The 16,022-nt window shown below is 46.9% G+C and overlaps 1 protein-coding gene across 3 annotated transcripts; it reads left to right on the forward strand.

The window, feature by feature from the left end:
* lamb3 (laminin subunit beta 3) lies at positions 1–15,992 on the forward strand. Of its 3 annotated transcripts, none has more exons than XM_072715086.1 (23): positions 1–103; positions 409–457; positions 866–1,020; positions 5,994–6,108; positions 6,906–6,979; positions 7,060–7,251; positions 7,645–7,708; positions 7,873–8,060; positions 8,599–8,719; positions 9,228–9,416; positions 9,701–9,856; positions 9,943–10,130; positions 10,874–10,970; positions 11,118–11,481; positions 12,097–12,257; positions 12,755–12,966; positions 13,207–13,404; positions 13,658–13,802; positions 14,190–14,397; positions 14,538–14,679; positions 14,872–15,048; positions 15,316–15,478; positions 15,574–15,992. In XM_072715086.1, exons 2-23 carry the CDS (start codon positions 427–429, stop codon positions 15,711–15,713), a joined length of 3,480 nt encoding a protein of 1,159 aa, XP_072571187.1. In that variant the 5' UTR covers positions 1–103; positions 409–426; the 3' UTR covers positions 15,714–15,992. The 3 variants fall into 3 exon arrangements, with proteins under 3 accessions (XP_072571187.1, XP_023696882.2, XP_023696885.2); XM_023841114.2 differs by lacking the exon at positions 1–103 and adding an exon at positions 113–190; XM_023841117.2 differs by lacking the exons at positions 1–103; positions 409–457; positions 866–1,020 and adding an exon at positions 2,246–2,471.
* Positions 15,993–16,022: the final 30 nt, after the last annotated feature.

Below are 16,022 nucleotides of genomic sequence, written 5' to 3' on the forward strand. Positions count from 1 at the left end.
ATCGCGGCTGGCTGATTCATGGCCTGGGGGAGTGGGGGTGGCCGACAGGTGAGGTGTGGCCGTCTCCCGCGGTGCTGACGCACGCTGTATCACTGCCGGCCAGGTGAGCTCGCCTTTATAAACAGAGGGGCGTCTGCCCAGGGATTCTCAACCAAACAAAACCGCAGACACACAGATCTACGAGCTGCCGGTGAGCTACCAGGACTGTGAATTTGGTTTCTTTTAGGTCCCACTGTTTCTGATAGTCGCTGTTCTTGTCTCTCCTATCTTCCTTAGTGCTTTATAATCTCCTATGGCTGTGAGTTTGCAAATCTGTAGCTGTGGCGTACCGGCATGTAATTACAGAGCTGTGATCATAGACTGACTTCAGAAAATTCCTTTCCTAAGTTTTGTGGCTTTCCGTTGCAGGAGTTTTAAGTGGACCACATGAAGATTTGGATTCTACTCCCCATGGCAGGTGTGTACGCTTACTGTGGATATATTCATACAATTATGTATGCATACTTAACTATACTATACTATACTATACTATACTATACTATACTATACTATACTATACTATACTGTGTACTTAGTTTCTTACTGTGCTATGGATATATGGTGGAGAGAGCCTGGGGTATTTTAATATGCAGTGATGTTCTCTAAGCTTGTTGACCCCTATTAAGAAGAGTGATCTTTAAACAATAAAGATGATTTAAATGGGGGTGGGGGGTCTTGCTTATGTGGGTGTTGAAAATGTATTGGGGGTGTCCAGATAATGCGGATTGTGTAAAGGGGGGGGGGAGTGTATACTGCAATTATCTATGTGAGTAAGGTGGAGGGTCTCTGTAATTCTTTACTAAATTCTCACTTGTATGCTCTGCAGCTCTGGCTGCTCTCTGCGGCGCTCAGCGAGACTGCCAGCGTGGAGCCTGCTACCCCCCATCCGGGGACCTGCTCCTGGGCCGGGACACGTACCTCCGCGCCTCCTCCACCTGCGGCCTCGCCGCACCCGAGACCTTCTGTACCCTATTAGGACTGGTATGACCTTTTGTGTAACATAAAAACAATTAGCAAATTCTGTAAATCAAACGTAGATTAACTCTTAGGTGGTTTCAGCTTCAGAATATCATGTTCTGCTGCCACAGGGATCGGGCTGAACACATCTTACCTTTCAAAAAATGACCCTAGTTGTGTAAACTGCAACTTTAAATCTTCGTCTTAAAAGCCAGGCTTTCGTGTCCAACATCAGTACTTGACCTCACAAATGCTCTTCTGGATGATTGGGTAAAAATTCCCACAGACTAACTCCAAAATTCTTGTAGAAATCCTTCCCAGAAGAGAGGCAGTTGTAGCTGCAAAGGGGGAACCAGCTCCATACTGATGCCGATGGATTTATAATGGGGTGTCATAATAGTTCCTGTGGGTGTAATGGGCAGGGGGCCTAATACTTTTGCCCATATAGAGTATCTTAGCACAGTTTCTTTTTCAACACTGATACATATTTTTTAATACTGAGGAAAGTCATTGCCAAGACTAAGGCTGGCAGGCATTGCTGTAGATTCAGGGCAGCTATGAGACGTACATTCTGATGGGAGGCAGCAGTACTCAAATACGCAGCTTCAGGATCGTCACCATGGTCCTTCCACAGAAGTTCCGGTCATAGAACTTTAGCCATCAACAATGACAATAGTTCAAATGACATGAAGCACTTTTTAAAAAAAAGATGTACGCTGTATGTATGAGTGTGTGGTTTCGGGTCTGTTTGGAGGTAGGTCGGGAGTTCTGTCTGTGAAGGAAAGATAGGCAAAGACAGTCGATATCTGGCACAATGCCTCATTTTTCACCCTCTGCCACCTCACTAGGAGGGGCTGCCCACCCCTCCCTCTGTCTGTTCCCAGGGGCCAGATGTTGCAATCTTACCCTCTACTTCTGGCTCACTTGGCAGTTAGGAACTGGAGAAAGAGATCATCCGTTTCACAATGTTGTTTAAAAAGGCATTTTCCATCAATTGTCGCTGAACCCAAACTTTCAGAATTAGACTGAAGAATGTGTTACTCAGTGTTACTCAGTGTTACTCAAGCCCAACAACACAGCAAATGATTTTGCAGAATCAGCATTAAAGCAGAAATCTCTAATTTCTTTTGTCAGATTGAACACTAAATCAGATAAAGAGTATCATTTAGCCTATCTGCTTCTTCCTAGGATGATATCTCGTATCTTTATAGTAACTTTATAGTTTTAAGTTAACCCAACAGTGATATATACGAACAGATTCCTTGTCTCTGATTGTCACTCTCATTTGGTACAATCATTTGGAGTTTTTCAGTAGCCAGGTTTTGTGAATTATAACACGTTTCAACAAGTTGCAGTGGAGTGAATCAAGTTACAAACATAACGAATAAGATGTGTCAGCTGATAGCTGATGTGGTGCTTGGGCACGCCAAGGGTGAAACAAAAACCCCGAATGGAAGAAGAAGAAAGATCCAAAGGTCTGTCACCCCATCTAGACTTTGCACTGAATTAAACCTAGAAATGAATCATAGTGTGAAAAATAAGCATAGCATCTGATGCTCATACCGTTAGCAAAGCTTATGGATAGGTGCATTGACTCTTACCATGCATATGGATAGGTGCTCTGATGGTTAGCATAGCATATGGATAGGTGCTCTGACGGTTAGCATAGCATATGGATAGGTGCTCTTACGGTTAGCATAGCATATGGATAGGTGCACTGACTGTTAGCATAACATATGGATAGGTGCTCTGACGGTTAGCATAGCATATGGATAGGTGCTCTGACGGTTAGCATAGCATATGGATAGGTGCTCTGACGGTTAGCATAGCATATGGCTAGGTGCTCTGACTGTTAGCATAGCATATGGATAGGTGCTCTGACGGTTAGCATAGCATATGGCTAGGTGCACTGACGGTTAGCATAGCATATGGATAGGTGCACTGACTGTTAGCATAATATATGAATAGGTGCTCTGACTTAGCGTGGCCCACTGACTTTTAGTGTAGCACATGAATGGGGGCTTTGACTGGATTAGTGTAGGTTGTATTGGGTGCTTTATGGATCTATGCACCAGAATAGAATATGAGATAGGTCAGGTTTAATTTAAGGATAGAATCCCAACCCCCAACTTTGACTAAACAAACCCTATCATGAGTCCACTAAAAATATCATATTGAGGGAACATTGGGCTGAGGGAACACTGGGCCCAGCAAACATAGATAGCTCATGTACCCTGAGTGTCAGCAAAGCCTGTAGATGGTGACTGAAGGAAGGCAGCCAGCGAAAAGCTGATATTACCGAATATGAGCCCTTCATTGCTCTTTATGGAACATTTAAATGTTACACATTATATTAATAATGAGTCATTATCAGGGATACAGGGCAGCCTGTTGATTGCTGTTGGCTGTCTGCTGTTCTGTGGTCTAGCATTAGTCTCCCCTTATACTGCAGTAATTATATGTTGTCTACAGCAAGTCTCACTGTGGTGAACAGCATCCACACCCATCTGATGGGCAGAAACAAGGAGCAGCTGTGTTGGCCTGTGGTTTCTCTCATAAATGAATGGCCACCAAGGCTGAGGACATGAAGGCAAGGATGGATGTCCTGTAGGTGCAGGACTGTGTGCTAATGGCGCACGATGCCTGCCTGCGAATTCGCAACACAAAGGCTAATAGATGGTCCTCTGTGTTCTTACATTAAACTTCTAAACTTTTCTTTTTGGAAATCCATTTCCGTCTATTCATCCATCCATCCATTTCCCAACCACGCATCCTGGTCAGGGTCTCAGGCAGCAAATATATAAGGCTAGGGTACACCTTGGACAAGATGCCAGTTCGAAATCTATAAGTATCCATACATTTTCTAAATTACTCATTTTGTGGACTTTCTCAGCAGTAAAGTACAATTAATTCCTGCGTTTTCTAAGCAACCAAACACTAGTGTGCATTACTTTTCTTGAGCAATGCTTCAGTCTTACTGTTAGACGGCCGCAAATAAGCTAAGTCTGTCGTTCTAAATCTCTGTGGTTCTATTACTTTACCCAGGCTAAGCGTTAGACTCCCACTGAAAATCCTTCTTCGGAGACCTTTCGCAAGCGTTTGCTGTTGTTGTGGCCGGTGAACTTCGCTCTCTGGGGCGGGCAGCCAGTCTTTGCACGGTGGATGGTGTCTGAGATGACTTTTACTTGAGGAGCAAAAACTTTACCCAACTAGAGTAGGAGAGCCACAGAGTTCCAGCGAAAGCACAACAACAGGCAGCATTATGTCTTAACCTCCTAAAACCTCGCAATCTTGGAATCACTCAGACGAACAAATATTTTTGCCAATGCTGATTAGCTGGCGTGTGAGCGCCATGTCTGTTACAATGTTGATGACACTATTGGTATTATTTGTAAAAGACCTTTACACTTAAAAATGAAAACACATTGAAAACAAGATACAGAGAAATTGTACCCATGTCTGCAAGGGTCTGATTACAATGGTCAGAAATTTTATTGAAAAACAGGCAAGAAACAACTTGGGTTGGTATTTGCTGGGCTGGATCACAGAACATGCCAGAAACTGCACTAAAATCAGAATGTCATAGAATTTTTGTGCAACTATTTGTTTTATTTTTGCACTGTTATTTTTCAATAGTCTGTACTTTGGGAACGTCTGTCCGCTTTCCATAACTGCTTATCCCAAACAGGTTAACAATGAGCCGTGTGCTTATCCCAGGAAGTACAGGATGCAAAGCAAGTGATAACCTAGGCAGAAGGATCCCAGTCCATCACAAGCACAAGACAGTCAGGCTGCTGTTTTGACTTGTTAGCAAATAGGCCCTTTGCTGGTCAAAATTATAGTCCCTGCCCTGTCTGCGTGCATGCTGGGTACTGTCGGCATGCTGACACAATTCGCGTGGCCAGTGTCACAAAATAACAGGGTAGACAAACGCAAATCCTCATAGAGAGGCATAAAATACAGTATTCATGCTAATTAAAGATCACTTGATTATTTGGTGTTGGTAGCTGAGCAGGGTGTGATTACCTGGGACCTTTTCATTGGTCATGTCAGCGAAGGTTCTAGAAGGTTCCAGTTACGGGGTCTCTTCCCCAGTGCCGGGTCAGTGGGCCCCGGGCCCTGGGCCCCGGGCCCTGCTCTCTGACCACAGCTGGCGGATATCACCATCGTTAATGTGTGATGTTCAAAGCCTCCTGTGTGTGACGCAAGGCGGTCTAGGAGCCAGCTCACAATGTGCATAGTGTTAGACTGGGTTGAAGCAAGGGTGTAGATTTAGGTAGGACAGTGGGGAAATGGAGCTGATTTGATCACTACCAATTGTGGAACCAAACCTACACCCTTGGGTCAAAGCAATGTGTATGTATTTATGGTGATGTGGGGAGGAAGGGTCTGTTTTAGGGGTGGGGTGAGATTACCTGTAGTAATTAAGGATATACAGATTTTTTGCTTTGAAAGCAAGAGATTTGCTGTTAAAGAGCTAAACAGTTTCTATTATGTTGCTTGGCTCACCTACCCATTGCTTTGTTGAGAGTGAATAGTCCTGTGTCTTAATAATCTGTGAGTTTTTTACAGCATTATATAATCAAGGGGGCTTAAAATCTATATGTATTTTTAACTTCCTTTGAAGAAGTCAGAAAATAATTTTTAAAGCCACCCCTAATTCGCTCCAAATGAATCTGGAATAAATTTTGAGTCCTTTTAAAACACCTCCATGCAGATAAAAGCACAGAAGAATGAAAGGAGAAGGTTCTGGAATAGCTAGGAATAAGATTCCATGCTTAAAGGGATCTGGCCTCATATCAACAGGCTCTGACCCATCAGGCTAGTTGCACCAGAACTGACCTTCCATAACACAGAAAGCAAATGCACCGGACCAAAGTTGACATGGGGTACTGGGCCGACGCACACAAGCGTTCTGGTGAAGATCACCTCCATGCGGCACTGCAAGCACTGCAAGCACTGCACTCTGAGTGTCTTTCCTCTCTGCCCCACCACAGGGGAAGATCAAATGTTGCCCCTGTGACTCCCGGAACCCATCAGGCCAGAATGCCCACACCATCCGGAATGTTCTCTCTACTGCCGGGCCCAGCAGGTGGTGGCAGTCTGAGAAAGGTGAGTCCGGGCAGCAGCTGTGCGAATATCCCACCCGTCATCATCACTGGCGTCCCTAAGCCCCCCCCCCCCCCCCCCCACACCTTGTTACTCCTCCAAGTCACCCCATGTTGTTACCCATGTTCCAGCTCATTTATTTAATTCTGTGTTGACTTTTTTTAATCATCCAAGCAAATTTCTGAGGTAAAGTTGCTTTTGTTTTGTTCCTTTATGATCCTTATCTCATGAGAGTTGAGTCTACCTTTCATTTTTATACCGGCCATAAAAATGTTGTGTGTTGTGCTTAAGATTGACTCAGATGCTGTTCAGACACGTTTGATGAAAACCACACCAAACCTTTGTATTACTTTGTTTGCATAAGTGTTTTTTACATCATGAAGTTGAACAGTACGATCTTAAGACTTGGGGATCGTTAGAGTCGGGGATTCTTGGGGTGTCTTACTAGATATACCCCGTGGTCCATGTAACTGGAGGAGCGCTGAGCTGAAGAATGTAGGGGACGAGGTTACGCTGCGACCACACCTAGATAATAGGAGGAAAAACTGTCCTTTGAGACAGTAAACTACGGCTTCCCCTTCATTTCTCAGCTTCTGTGTTTGAATTTACCTGCCATGGAGACAGTGGAACAGGCTGTAACCAGAAGCTGCGCCTCCCTGTTCCCTGGCACATTTTGTACAATTCGCTCATCAGTGTGACGCCACGTGCAAACTGCCCCTCCAGAAGGGGGGGGGGGGGGGCGCGGCAGAACCTGCCCGTGTTGGTTTGGGAACATGATGTGCCTTATTACCTGCCTGCAGGTGTCAGCCCTGTCACTCTGCAGCTGGACTTACCCCACCTGCTTCAGCTGGACACCCTGGTGATGGATTTCAAGGTAAAGAGCAACCACAGATTGACCAGTTATGATGATAACTGTAAATGTGACTGTAATGAGAGTAATTACTCGGTCTGCAGGGACCCCGGCCCAACGCTCTGGTGGTTGAGCGCTCCACAGACTTCGGGAAGACCTGGCAGCCTGCCCTGTACATGGCGGAGGACTGCAGCTCAGCCTTCCCAGCTACGAGAACCACGCTGCCGCGCAGCCTGCAGGAAACCTACTGCTATGCACTGCCACCATTCCCAACCAACCCCTACCTGGACCAGACTGTGAGTCCTTGCCTTTCACAGCAGGGCCACAAGGGGGTGCTACTCCAGTGACTTGCTTTGTTCTCATGCTGTTCATTACAGTTTAGTCGTTTAGCCTGAACTGCATGCACTGAAAATTGATCTGTTGATGTGGGTTAATTTTAAATAGCAAATATTACTATTCAGTCGGGTAAATATCTGCTTCTTACCACTTACCACTTTTACCCAGATAAGTTTTATTGCCATCCATTCTAAGTACTTCACTCAAGGGTACAAAAGCACATACCTCAAGATCCAGTAGAACATTTTAGGAACCATTATGCTATCTGATGCCCTCATAAAGCTCATGATGTGTGATGTGAGCACTTAGAGACCAAAGCAGACCTTTGACCTGTTCTCCTCTCCCCTGGACAGATTCGCTTCAGTCCCCTAAAGCAGTTCTCTGAGATCAGCAGCCCTCTGAGCCATAAGGTGGAAGGTAGGGGACACCACAGCTGAATTTCTTAATTGGTTATATTTGGTAGAAAACCAGGGTGCTCTCGTGTCAGTATGGAAAGGAGGCCGTCTTGTTGCTCTTTGCTAGTCTGGGCTGTGGGCACCTGACTAACCAAAAGCCCCTCCCCCTCGCCCCCCCCCCCCCAGAGGCGTCGGGTTTCACCAACCTGCGGGTGAACCTCACCCAGCTGGGGCCGATCACCCGCACCACGGGACGCTCGGCCAGCCTCTTCTACGCCCTCAAGGAGCTGCGGGTGATTGGCACCTGCTTCTGCCACGGACACGCTAACCGCTGCCTGCCAGATACCTCCAGCAACCAGCTGCCCTCCGTGGAGGTAGGACACACGCACCCATGCACCCATGCACCCATGCACTCAGGCAGAGTTTCCCAGTCCAGTCCTCAGGGCCCCGCAGACAGTCCAATTTTTTTGCTCCCTCCCAGCTCCTACCGGGACCAAAAACGTGGACCATCTATGGGCCCCTGACGACCGGGTTGGAAAACACTGCACTTAGGTGTAGGGACTACAGTACACAAACACACCCACAGGAACACATGATACTTAGAGTTTATGACTAGTGGCAAGCAGAACATAGGCACAGTGATCTCTCATAAAAAGCACTGAATCATAGCTCCCAATGCCTCTAAAATGTAAGATTTTATAATTAATTGACGTTAGATATTATAGAAAGATGGTGGAGTGTAATAGCCAGGGGCAGAGTTAGAGATTTTGGGCCCCCAACCCAGACCAATCCTGTTATGTTTTATGTTTTATGGCCCCTGTCACTCAGGGGCCCTTGGAATCATGATAACCCCCTTTTAGGTGTCCCTGGTAATGGTGCTCTCCTATTTATGTGTATTTCCTGTTTGCGCAGGTGAGCCAGGTGTGTGACTGTCAGCACAACACTGCAGGAGTGTCCTGTGAGCGCTGTGCAGACCTCTACAACGACCTGCCGTGGCGAGCAGCCGAGGACGGCCAGACACACACCTGCAAACGTATGGCCTGTCCCTCCACCAATGGCCAGGCAGAGGGATTTCAATTTGCATAATTCATTGATAATGGTCAGCACTATGTACAGTGAATTGCAGGTTTTTATAAACACAAAAGAGTGCTGAAATCCTAGCAAGTACACGTAAAAAATATTGTGTTTTTTCCTGCCAATTTTTTGGCAGAGCCTATGGTTTATTTCTATAATTGAGAAGGTTTAACAGGGACCCCTAAATTTAGCCTTGAACAAGATGCTACTGACATATTACTGAGAAGCAAAAATACCTGACAGAATTCACACATAATGTCAGAAACAATGAGAAACAGCAGAAAGTCTAAGTCAGGGCTCCCCAACTCCAGGCCTGGATGGTCAGAATCCAGCTGAGTTTGCAGAATTCCCTGCTGAAACACATCTTACCAGGTTTGGTGGGTGTGTTTGGACAGGGAAATCTGCAAACTGTATTACCTCCAAGTGTTATATTTATATTCGGTAATGACCTCTGGCTCCCCCTGTAGGCTGCGAATGCAACAACCACGCACATCGCTGCCGATTTGACCAAGCGCTGTTCGAGGCTAGTGGGCGCCGCAGTGGAGGAGTGTGCGAAGGCTGCCTGCACAACACGGCCGGCCCCCACTGTGATCGCTGTGCCCCCGGATACTACCGCAACCCCGGAAGCGCCATAGACCGCCCGGACGCCTGCCTACGTGAGTGTCCACCGTTAGCCATCCCCTCGGGGAAAGGTCTGCTGCTCAAGGGAAGCTCGTTTCCTCTTATACGGTAACCACTGCTTCCAGTAGCTGGTTTAAACTTTATATTAAGGATTCAAGTGAAGGATTTTTTCTATTTGTCACACATAAGTTAAGTTAAGTTAAGATAAGATAAGATAAGATAAGATAAGATAAGATAAGATAAGATAAGATAAAGATAAGATAAGATAAAAGATAAGATGGGGGTGGAGGTACTGACTGCGTCATGTCTGCGCCCGCAGGTTGTCAATGTAGTGCCCCAGGGACCAAGGCTGGAGGAATGTGTGACCCCGAGACCGGAGCGTGCCACTGCAAGGCTAACGTCGAGGGCCCGCGATGCGACCGCTGCAGGGCCGGTCACTATGGGCTGAGCGCGGACAACCCCCTCGGCTGCCGCAGTGAGTGACCGACCGCACAGCGAGCGCTCCTCCGCTCACCGCCTGCCAGCCGCCGCGCGCTCACCCCCGTCTCTGTGTGTGTTCAGAGTGCTCCTGCGGCTCCCAGGCCGACAGCCCCTGTGATCCAGTGACGGGACAGTGCCGCTGCCCCCCCAGTGTGCAGGGCCCAGGCTGCGACCGCTGTGCCCCCAACCACTGGAACCTGCTGTCTCCCAGAGGATGTGAGCCCTGCAACTGCGACCCCAACAACTCCTACGGCCAAACCTGCGACCAGGTGCTGCTGCTTTAGACTGCAAGAAAGGTCTTAGCTAAGGATACTAAAACTATTGTAGCAAAAATCATGCTGCATGAGATTTCATTTAAAAATCCTGCTGAGAATGAAATTATTTTTCGGTTCACCCAAATCAGTATTCCCATTTCCGGTCCCGGAGGACCAGAATCTAACACAATTAGCAAATTTCCCTGTTCAAACACACCTACTAAACCTGGTAAGATGTGTTTCAGCATAGAAATCTGTAAACTGTGTTGGATTCTGACCCTCCAGGAGCAGAGTTGGGGAGCCCTGATTTATATTTTGTGGAGAAATAGAGCTGTTTCTCATTGCTTCTGACATTATATGTGAATTTTGTCAGGTCTTTTTGTTTCTCAGTAATATGTTACTAGCATCTTGTTCAAGGCTAAATTTAGGGAGCCGCTGGCTAAATTCATCATTGGGACCCTACCTACATGTCATTATATGCTGCTGTAATGACCAGAAAAAAATTTCGGGCCCCTAGAACTTGGGGCCCTGGGATAAGTCTGGCCTTAGCTATATTACTGATTGTGGTCCATGTCCTTCAGCATCATGTTGCTAACTTTGCACCATCAAATGCCATGTAGCTAATTATGTGTAGCATCACTAATTCTGTGCTATGCTGCTAACTGTGCATTGTGTGTCTCTGCTGTGTCCTGTTGCTAATTGTGCTCTGTTTAGCTAATTGTGGGTAGTGCTGTTAACATTGTCCGCTGGTTTTTCAGCTGACTGGTCAGTGCCAGTGCCGTCCAGGGTTCGGGGGGCGAACCTGCACAGAATGCCCAGATAACACCTACGGGGACCTACGCTCCGGCTGCCAACGTAAGTGTTCCCCTGAGTCAGCTGTAATCCGTCACAATGCACAAAATACAGCCTCCTGGGGATCTGTCTTTCATTCCAGATGATCAGCATTAAGATGCAGCAGCACATTTGTAATTTGTATTATTGTCACTCTCTTGTGCCCCACAGCCTGTAAGTGTGAGCAGAGTGGCACGGCCAGATGTGACAAGCGAACAGGGGCTTGCATTTGTCTCCAGGGAGTAACAGGGTCTCGCTGCAACACCTGTGCCCGTGGGCACTGCAGTCGCTTCCCTGCCTGCCCAGTTTGCCCCTCCTGCTTCTTCACCTTGGACCAGGAGCTGCGCAACCTGACCCAGACCCTGGAGCGACTCTCGACTCGGGGCTCCAGCTTGCCCAGCATCGCTGTGCCTGACCTGAGCCTCCGCATCCAAGCCCTGGAAGCTTCCCTTAGCCAGATCCAAAGCTCCCTGCAGCTCCCACTGGAATCAGCCAGGCGCACGACCGAGGTCCTGGGAGAACTACGCCGTCTGAGGTGAGCTGGAATTGAGTTACGGGCCTATCTGTACTAGTAAAACGACGCTTCATAAAACATTTGCTGTATTTTCTGAACTCACTAGATGGTGCTGTCCGTTCAAAGAGGGTTCTAAGCGTACCTCCAAGCAAACCATGAGCGCCATCTAGTGGAGTTTAAAAATATAGCAAATGGTTCATGAGGCGTCGTTTTGGCCATCACAAGTCCATACCCTTCATGTAACAGAAACTAACATGTCACCCATACCAAATGAACTACAGCAAAGAACAAACTGGCCAGAAAATGTACCCCACGGCATAAGAGAAATGTGATTTTCAGCTTCAGTCTGACAGAAATGGCTCATACCATAGAGACTTTAGTTCTGCATAAAGACACACTACAGAAACCTACAGCAGCCATAACTATAGCACAGGGATGGATCTATAAAATCCACACATGATCGGTGACATTATACCTTTGAAAAAGGTATTTGACCTCAACTGAATAAGAGTCCACCTGAACAACAGTTTAAGGTGTGTAGAAGAGTTTAGTCATAGATCTGAAGAGTTGTGTGGGTGTTCCTCACATAGACTGCCATGCCTGCCCCCAACCTGCCCACCCTATACCCTCCTGCAGGAACCTAGCAAACAGCCTGGATCCAGGCGCATTCCCAACAGACAAAGGCTTGACATTAGCCTACGAGCTTGAAGACCTCAGCGCTAGTCTGCAGTCTTTAATGCTGGAATACAACCGCAGACGGGACAGCCTGAACGGAGGCTCTACCAGCAGCTACAGAGGTGAGGTGTGGCCTGACTGGCTGTGCTGGTCCCACATGAGTGCTGTCTGATGTATGGTCCTAATATGTGTGTGCGTGTGTGTGTGTGTGTGTGTGTGTGTGTTCAGTGTCATTCAGACAGGCTGCCCAATGCAATTTGGCCTTGGGAGAAACTCAAGTTTGTAAAATCTCAAGATCTACAGAAGAGGCCACTGCTGCTCTAGATTTTTAGTACAGTTTCGGGAGAACAGTGACCAAAAAGTTACAAAGGGTGATGGAGTTCAGAACAGCTTAACTAGTAGTATCATGAGCACTACATACATAACTACCCAAATCCAAACTAGTGCAACCGGTTGGCTGACAGCTACTATTTTTGTTATGTTTCTCATGTAATTGGAGTGAGAACCACCTTCAAGAGCCTTTCAAGATGGGTAGTGGAATATCTTCAAAATTTCAGGTGGATGTCTAGAATGAGACTGAGTTCCCCCACATCCTAACCTTCTCGTCTGTCCTCCACAGGACCCTTTTCTGCCATACAGTCGGCCTATCAGGACTCCAAAGAGGCCATGAGGAAGGCGGAGGCCAGCCAGGAGCTGCTGAAGCAGGCTGCCCAGGCTCGTGGTGACACACTCTCCCTGGTTGACCGTGTCCAGCTGACCAACACCAGGAACCTGGAGGAACTGGAGCGAGATCTGACATTAGGGCCCAACCTCACACCCATAGCTAAGATGGTGAGGGTCAACCACATCTTGGAATACAACTGATAGAAAAAAGTGTGACCAGAATATCCAAAATGTGACCCTTTGCTATCTATTAACTTGAATTGATTGGTCTTATGATTCTTAAGAATTTGGGAACTTAAATATTTCTCCCCCAATTCCTGAGCAACATGTAAACCTTAGCTAAAATATTTTACCCCTTAGTCCTAGAAAATACTGCTGCCTTGACAGTGAGTGGTATTGCTTTTACAGGTGTGTGGCAGCACTCGATCTACTCCCTGCACTCCTCAGCAATGTGATGGACTGCTGTGCCCCACTACTGCCTCTTGTGGCCAGGAGGAGGACTGCATTGGGGCACTGCCACTAGGGAACAAAGCAGTGGCAAGTGCGGAGGAGGTCAAAGCTAAGCTGAAGAACTTCAACACCAGAATTACCCAGGTCGCTGATCAGGTATGACACGATGAGTAGGAATTCCCCCAGTTGTCTCACTGTAGACAACACAGTAGAAATGCATCATGGAAATACAAAAGCATACAGCCCAGGTACATGTAATAGAATAGAAGGTCCTCATTTGATTGGTCCAGATTGTCTGAACTCATTTAATTCATGCTGATGTCATGCCATCTGTGAGAAAGGACATCAGCTGATGGTATTGTTATGCAAAGGAGTATTCGGGTAACTAATTCTTTGCTTGTTTTTCCAGATCCAAAAAACACAAGATTCAGCAAATCAAGTGAGGCTGACAACTGACGATCTAGCTACTCAGATCAAGCAAACGCGGAACACCCTGGAGGCAGACCTCAGCAGTGCTCGACTCTTTGTTAAGAAGCTGAAGGACTTACTCAGAGGTACGTTTCCTGCATACTGATAATTAAAGAGGGATTAAAGGGATTTGAAAGGGAGTGATGGAGAAAGTGACATTTATAGAATATGACAGTGAAGACTGCATATAAAATCCAATGCCAGTTTAACACCATTTTTACAGTACTGTGCTTAGTGCTTTGAAAAGTAATTCAAGCCCGTTTACTCAATAGCTGTCGTAATGGTCCCTTGCAGAAACACAGTTTCATTATTTTCTTGAGCTAATGCTTGTGCTTGTGATAATCATTTCAATGCACTACTAAAATGAGTGTCTTTGTGTTTATTTCTGTGTATTTGTGTCATTTGTTAAATCTTTGTATGTATGCCAGTTTTGGTGTAACAGAGTAGCTAAATTTGTCTGTGTGCTCTTCCAGACCCAAACTCTGACCCAGCCATCATCCAGACCGTCAGTGAGGGTGTCCTGAACACCAAGCTGCCCCTCAGCCTGGACTCTCTGAAACGGAAGTTGGAGGAGATCCAGCGTCTTGCCGTCAGCCTACCTGACAGCTCCAGCATCCTGACCAGCACCGGCCCACAGCTGGACAAGGCCCGAAGACTGCTGATGGAGGCCGAGACTGCCAGGTACTCAAACGAGGCAGTGGTGTATGCCTTGACACCGCCTTAACACTGCTTAACACCTGCTTTTTGTCGCCTTAATACTGCTTAACACCACCTTTTCGTCGCCTTAACACCACCTTAACACTGACCTCTAATTCTGGCAGAGATGATGCCTTGGAGGTGGGAGGAAAGGTCAACAGCTTTCTGAGCAACTTGTCGAGCACAGAGGGCCTGATGGACAACCTGGAGGCCAAGATCCAGGGCAGCCTGGGGCAGCTGGACCAAGCAAACAAGAATATTGCCAAGGTAGGAAACCAATTCAATGTTGATGTAACTATTAACTCTGGACCTACAGTATATGTATTAACCCTAAAATTTGATGTACTTGCACTTTTACATAAAATTTGATCTATTGACCGATTCAAGGTTTCCTGAAGTTTTTTGTCTGGATTTTAAATTTCATGTTTTTTTCCCCACCTACCTCCCCTAAACTGGCAGGCTAATGTGGAGCTGGGCCCTGCCCTGGAGACAGTGAGAGGAGTGGAGGGCATAGTGAGGTCCATGCAGCCACAACTGGACAGCCTGAGGACGCTGGTGCAGAGTGGGACACAGCTAGCTAATAAGGCGCAAGATCAGGCTCAGGGGGCTCAGCAAGAGGCGATGGCTGCTGCCACGGTAAGCCAATGAAAATTTAGAGTTGCCCAGGAAGGGGCAGGCTCAAGCTTTCAGTGCTAGGATGTCACTTCCTGAGTACAGTAGCCGTTCCAGATGGAAACGGCTGTGGATTTCTATCCACTGAAAGACTGATTTATGAAGAAAACAGTTCTCATGATCAGACATTTCTAAATGAACCATTTCTCCTGGTTATTTGTGTGTGTGTGCATGTGTGTGTGTGTGTGTGTGTGTGTGCATGTGTGTGCGTGTGTGTGTGTGTGAGTGCAGGGCATACAGACCCTGGAGGACCAGCTGAAGCTTCTACAGCAGAAAGCAATGGAGGCAGGTTGGGGGGGTACAGATGGGGTCTCAGAGGAGAGTGTGAGGAGACTACAGGAGGAAGCTTCTGCCCTCATCCAGGAGACCTCTGGCATGATGAAGACATTAGCAGGTATGTTAGTATTGGCAGCACGCTGGACATAGTGGGATGTAATTGGCCCAAGTCTTGCCATTTTCTGACCATGACCTCTCCGTCTTTCCAACCAGCTCGGGAGACGTCCCTGCAGGAGGCCACGGACCAGCTCCTCCAGAAGGCTTCGATGCTGAATGGGTTGGACATCCAGGTGCAGGATATCCTGGCCAACATTCGCAAAAGGGCCTATGCACTGAGCCACTGCCAGCTATAACCACAACCCACCTGGACCTACTCCCACTCTGCAAGGAACCCCCTCCCTGAATTATTTATTCATCCCGAAGCAAACAGTCCAGGACTTGGATTAATATCCAGATCGATCCTGGGATTCAAGTTCAAGGAAATCTAGCAACTATGATGCAAATCACAGACAGACAAGAGATGGTCTCTGGTTTAGACAGTTAAAAAAAAAATTACGACTCAAATACCCTCACTTTTTGGCATCCAAACATGAGTCAATAAGGTGTAATAAAGAATATTTTGTGACTGTGAATGTCTGCCATTTTTTGCAAGCATGCAGTCA

This window comes from Paramormyrops kingsleyae, chromosome 8, assembly GCF_048594095.1.
Source record: "Paramormyrops kingsleyae isolate MSU_618 chromosome 8, PKINGS_0.4, whole genome shotgun sequence".
NCBI classification, from domain to species: domain Eukaryota; kingdom Metazoa; phylum Chordata; class Actinopteri; order Osteoglossiformes; family Mormyridae; genus Paramormyrops; species Paramormyrops kingsleyae.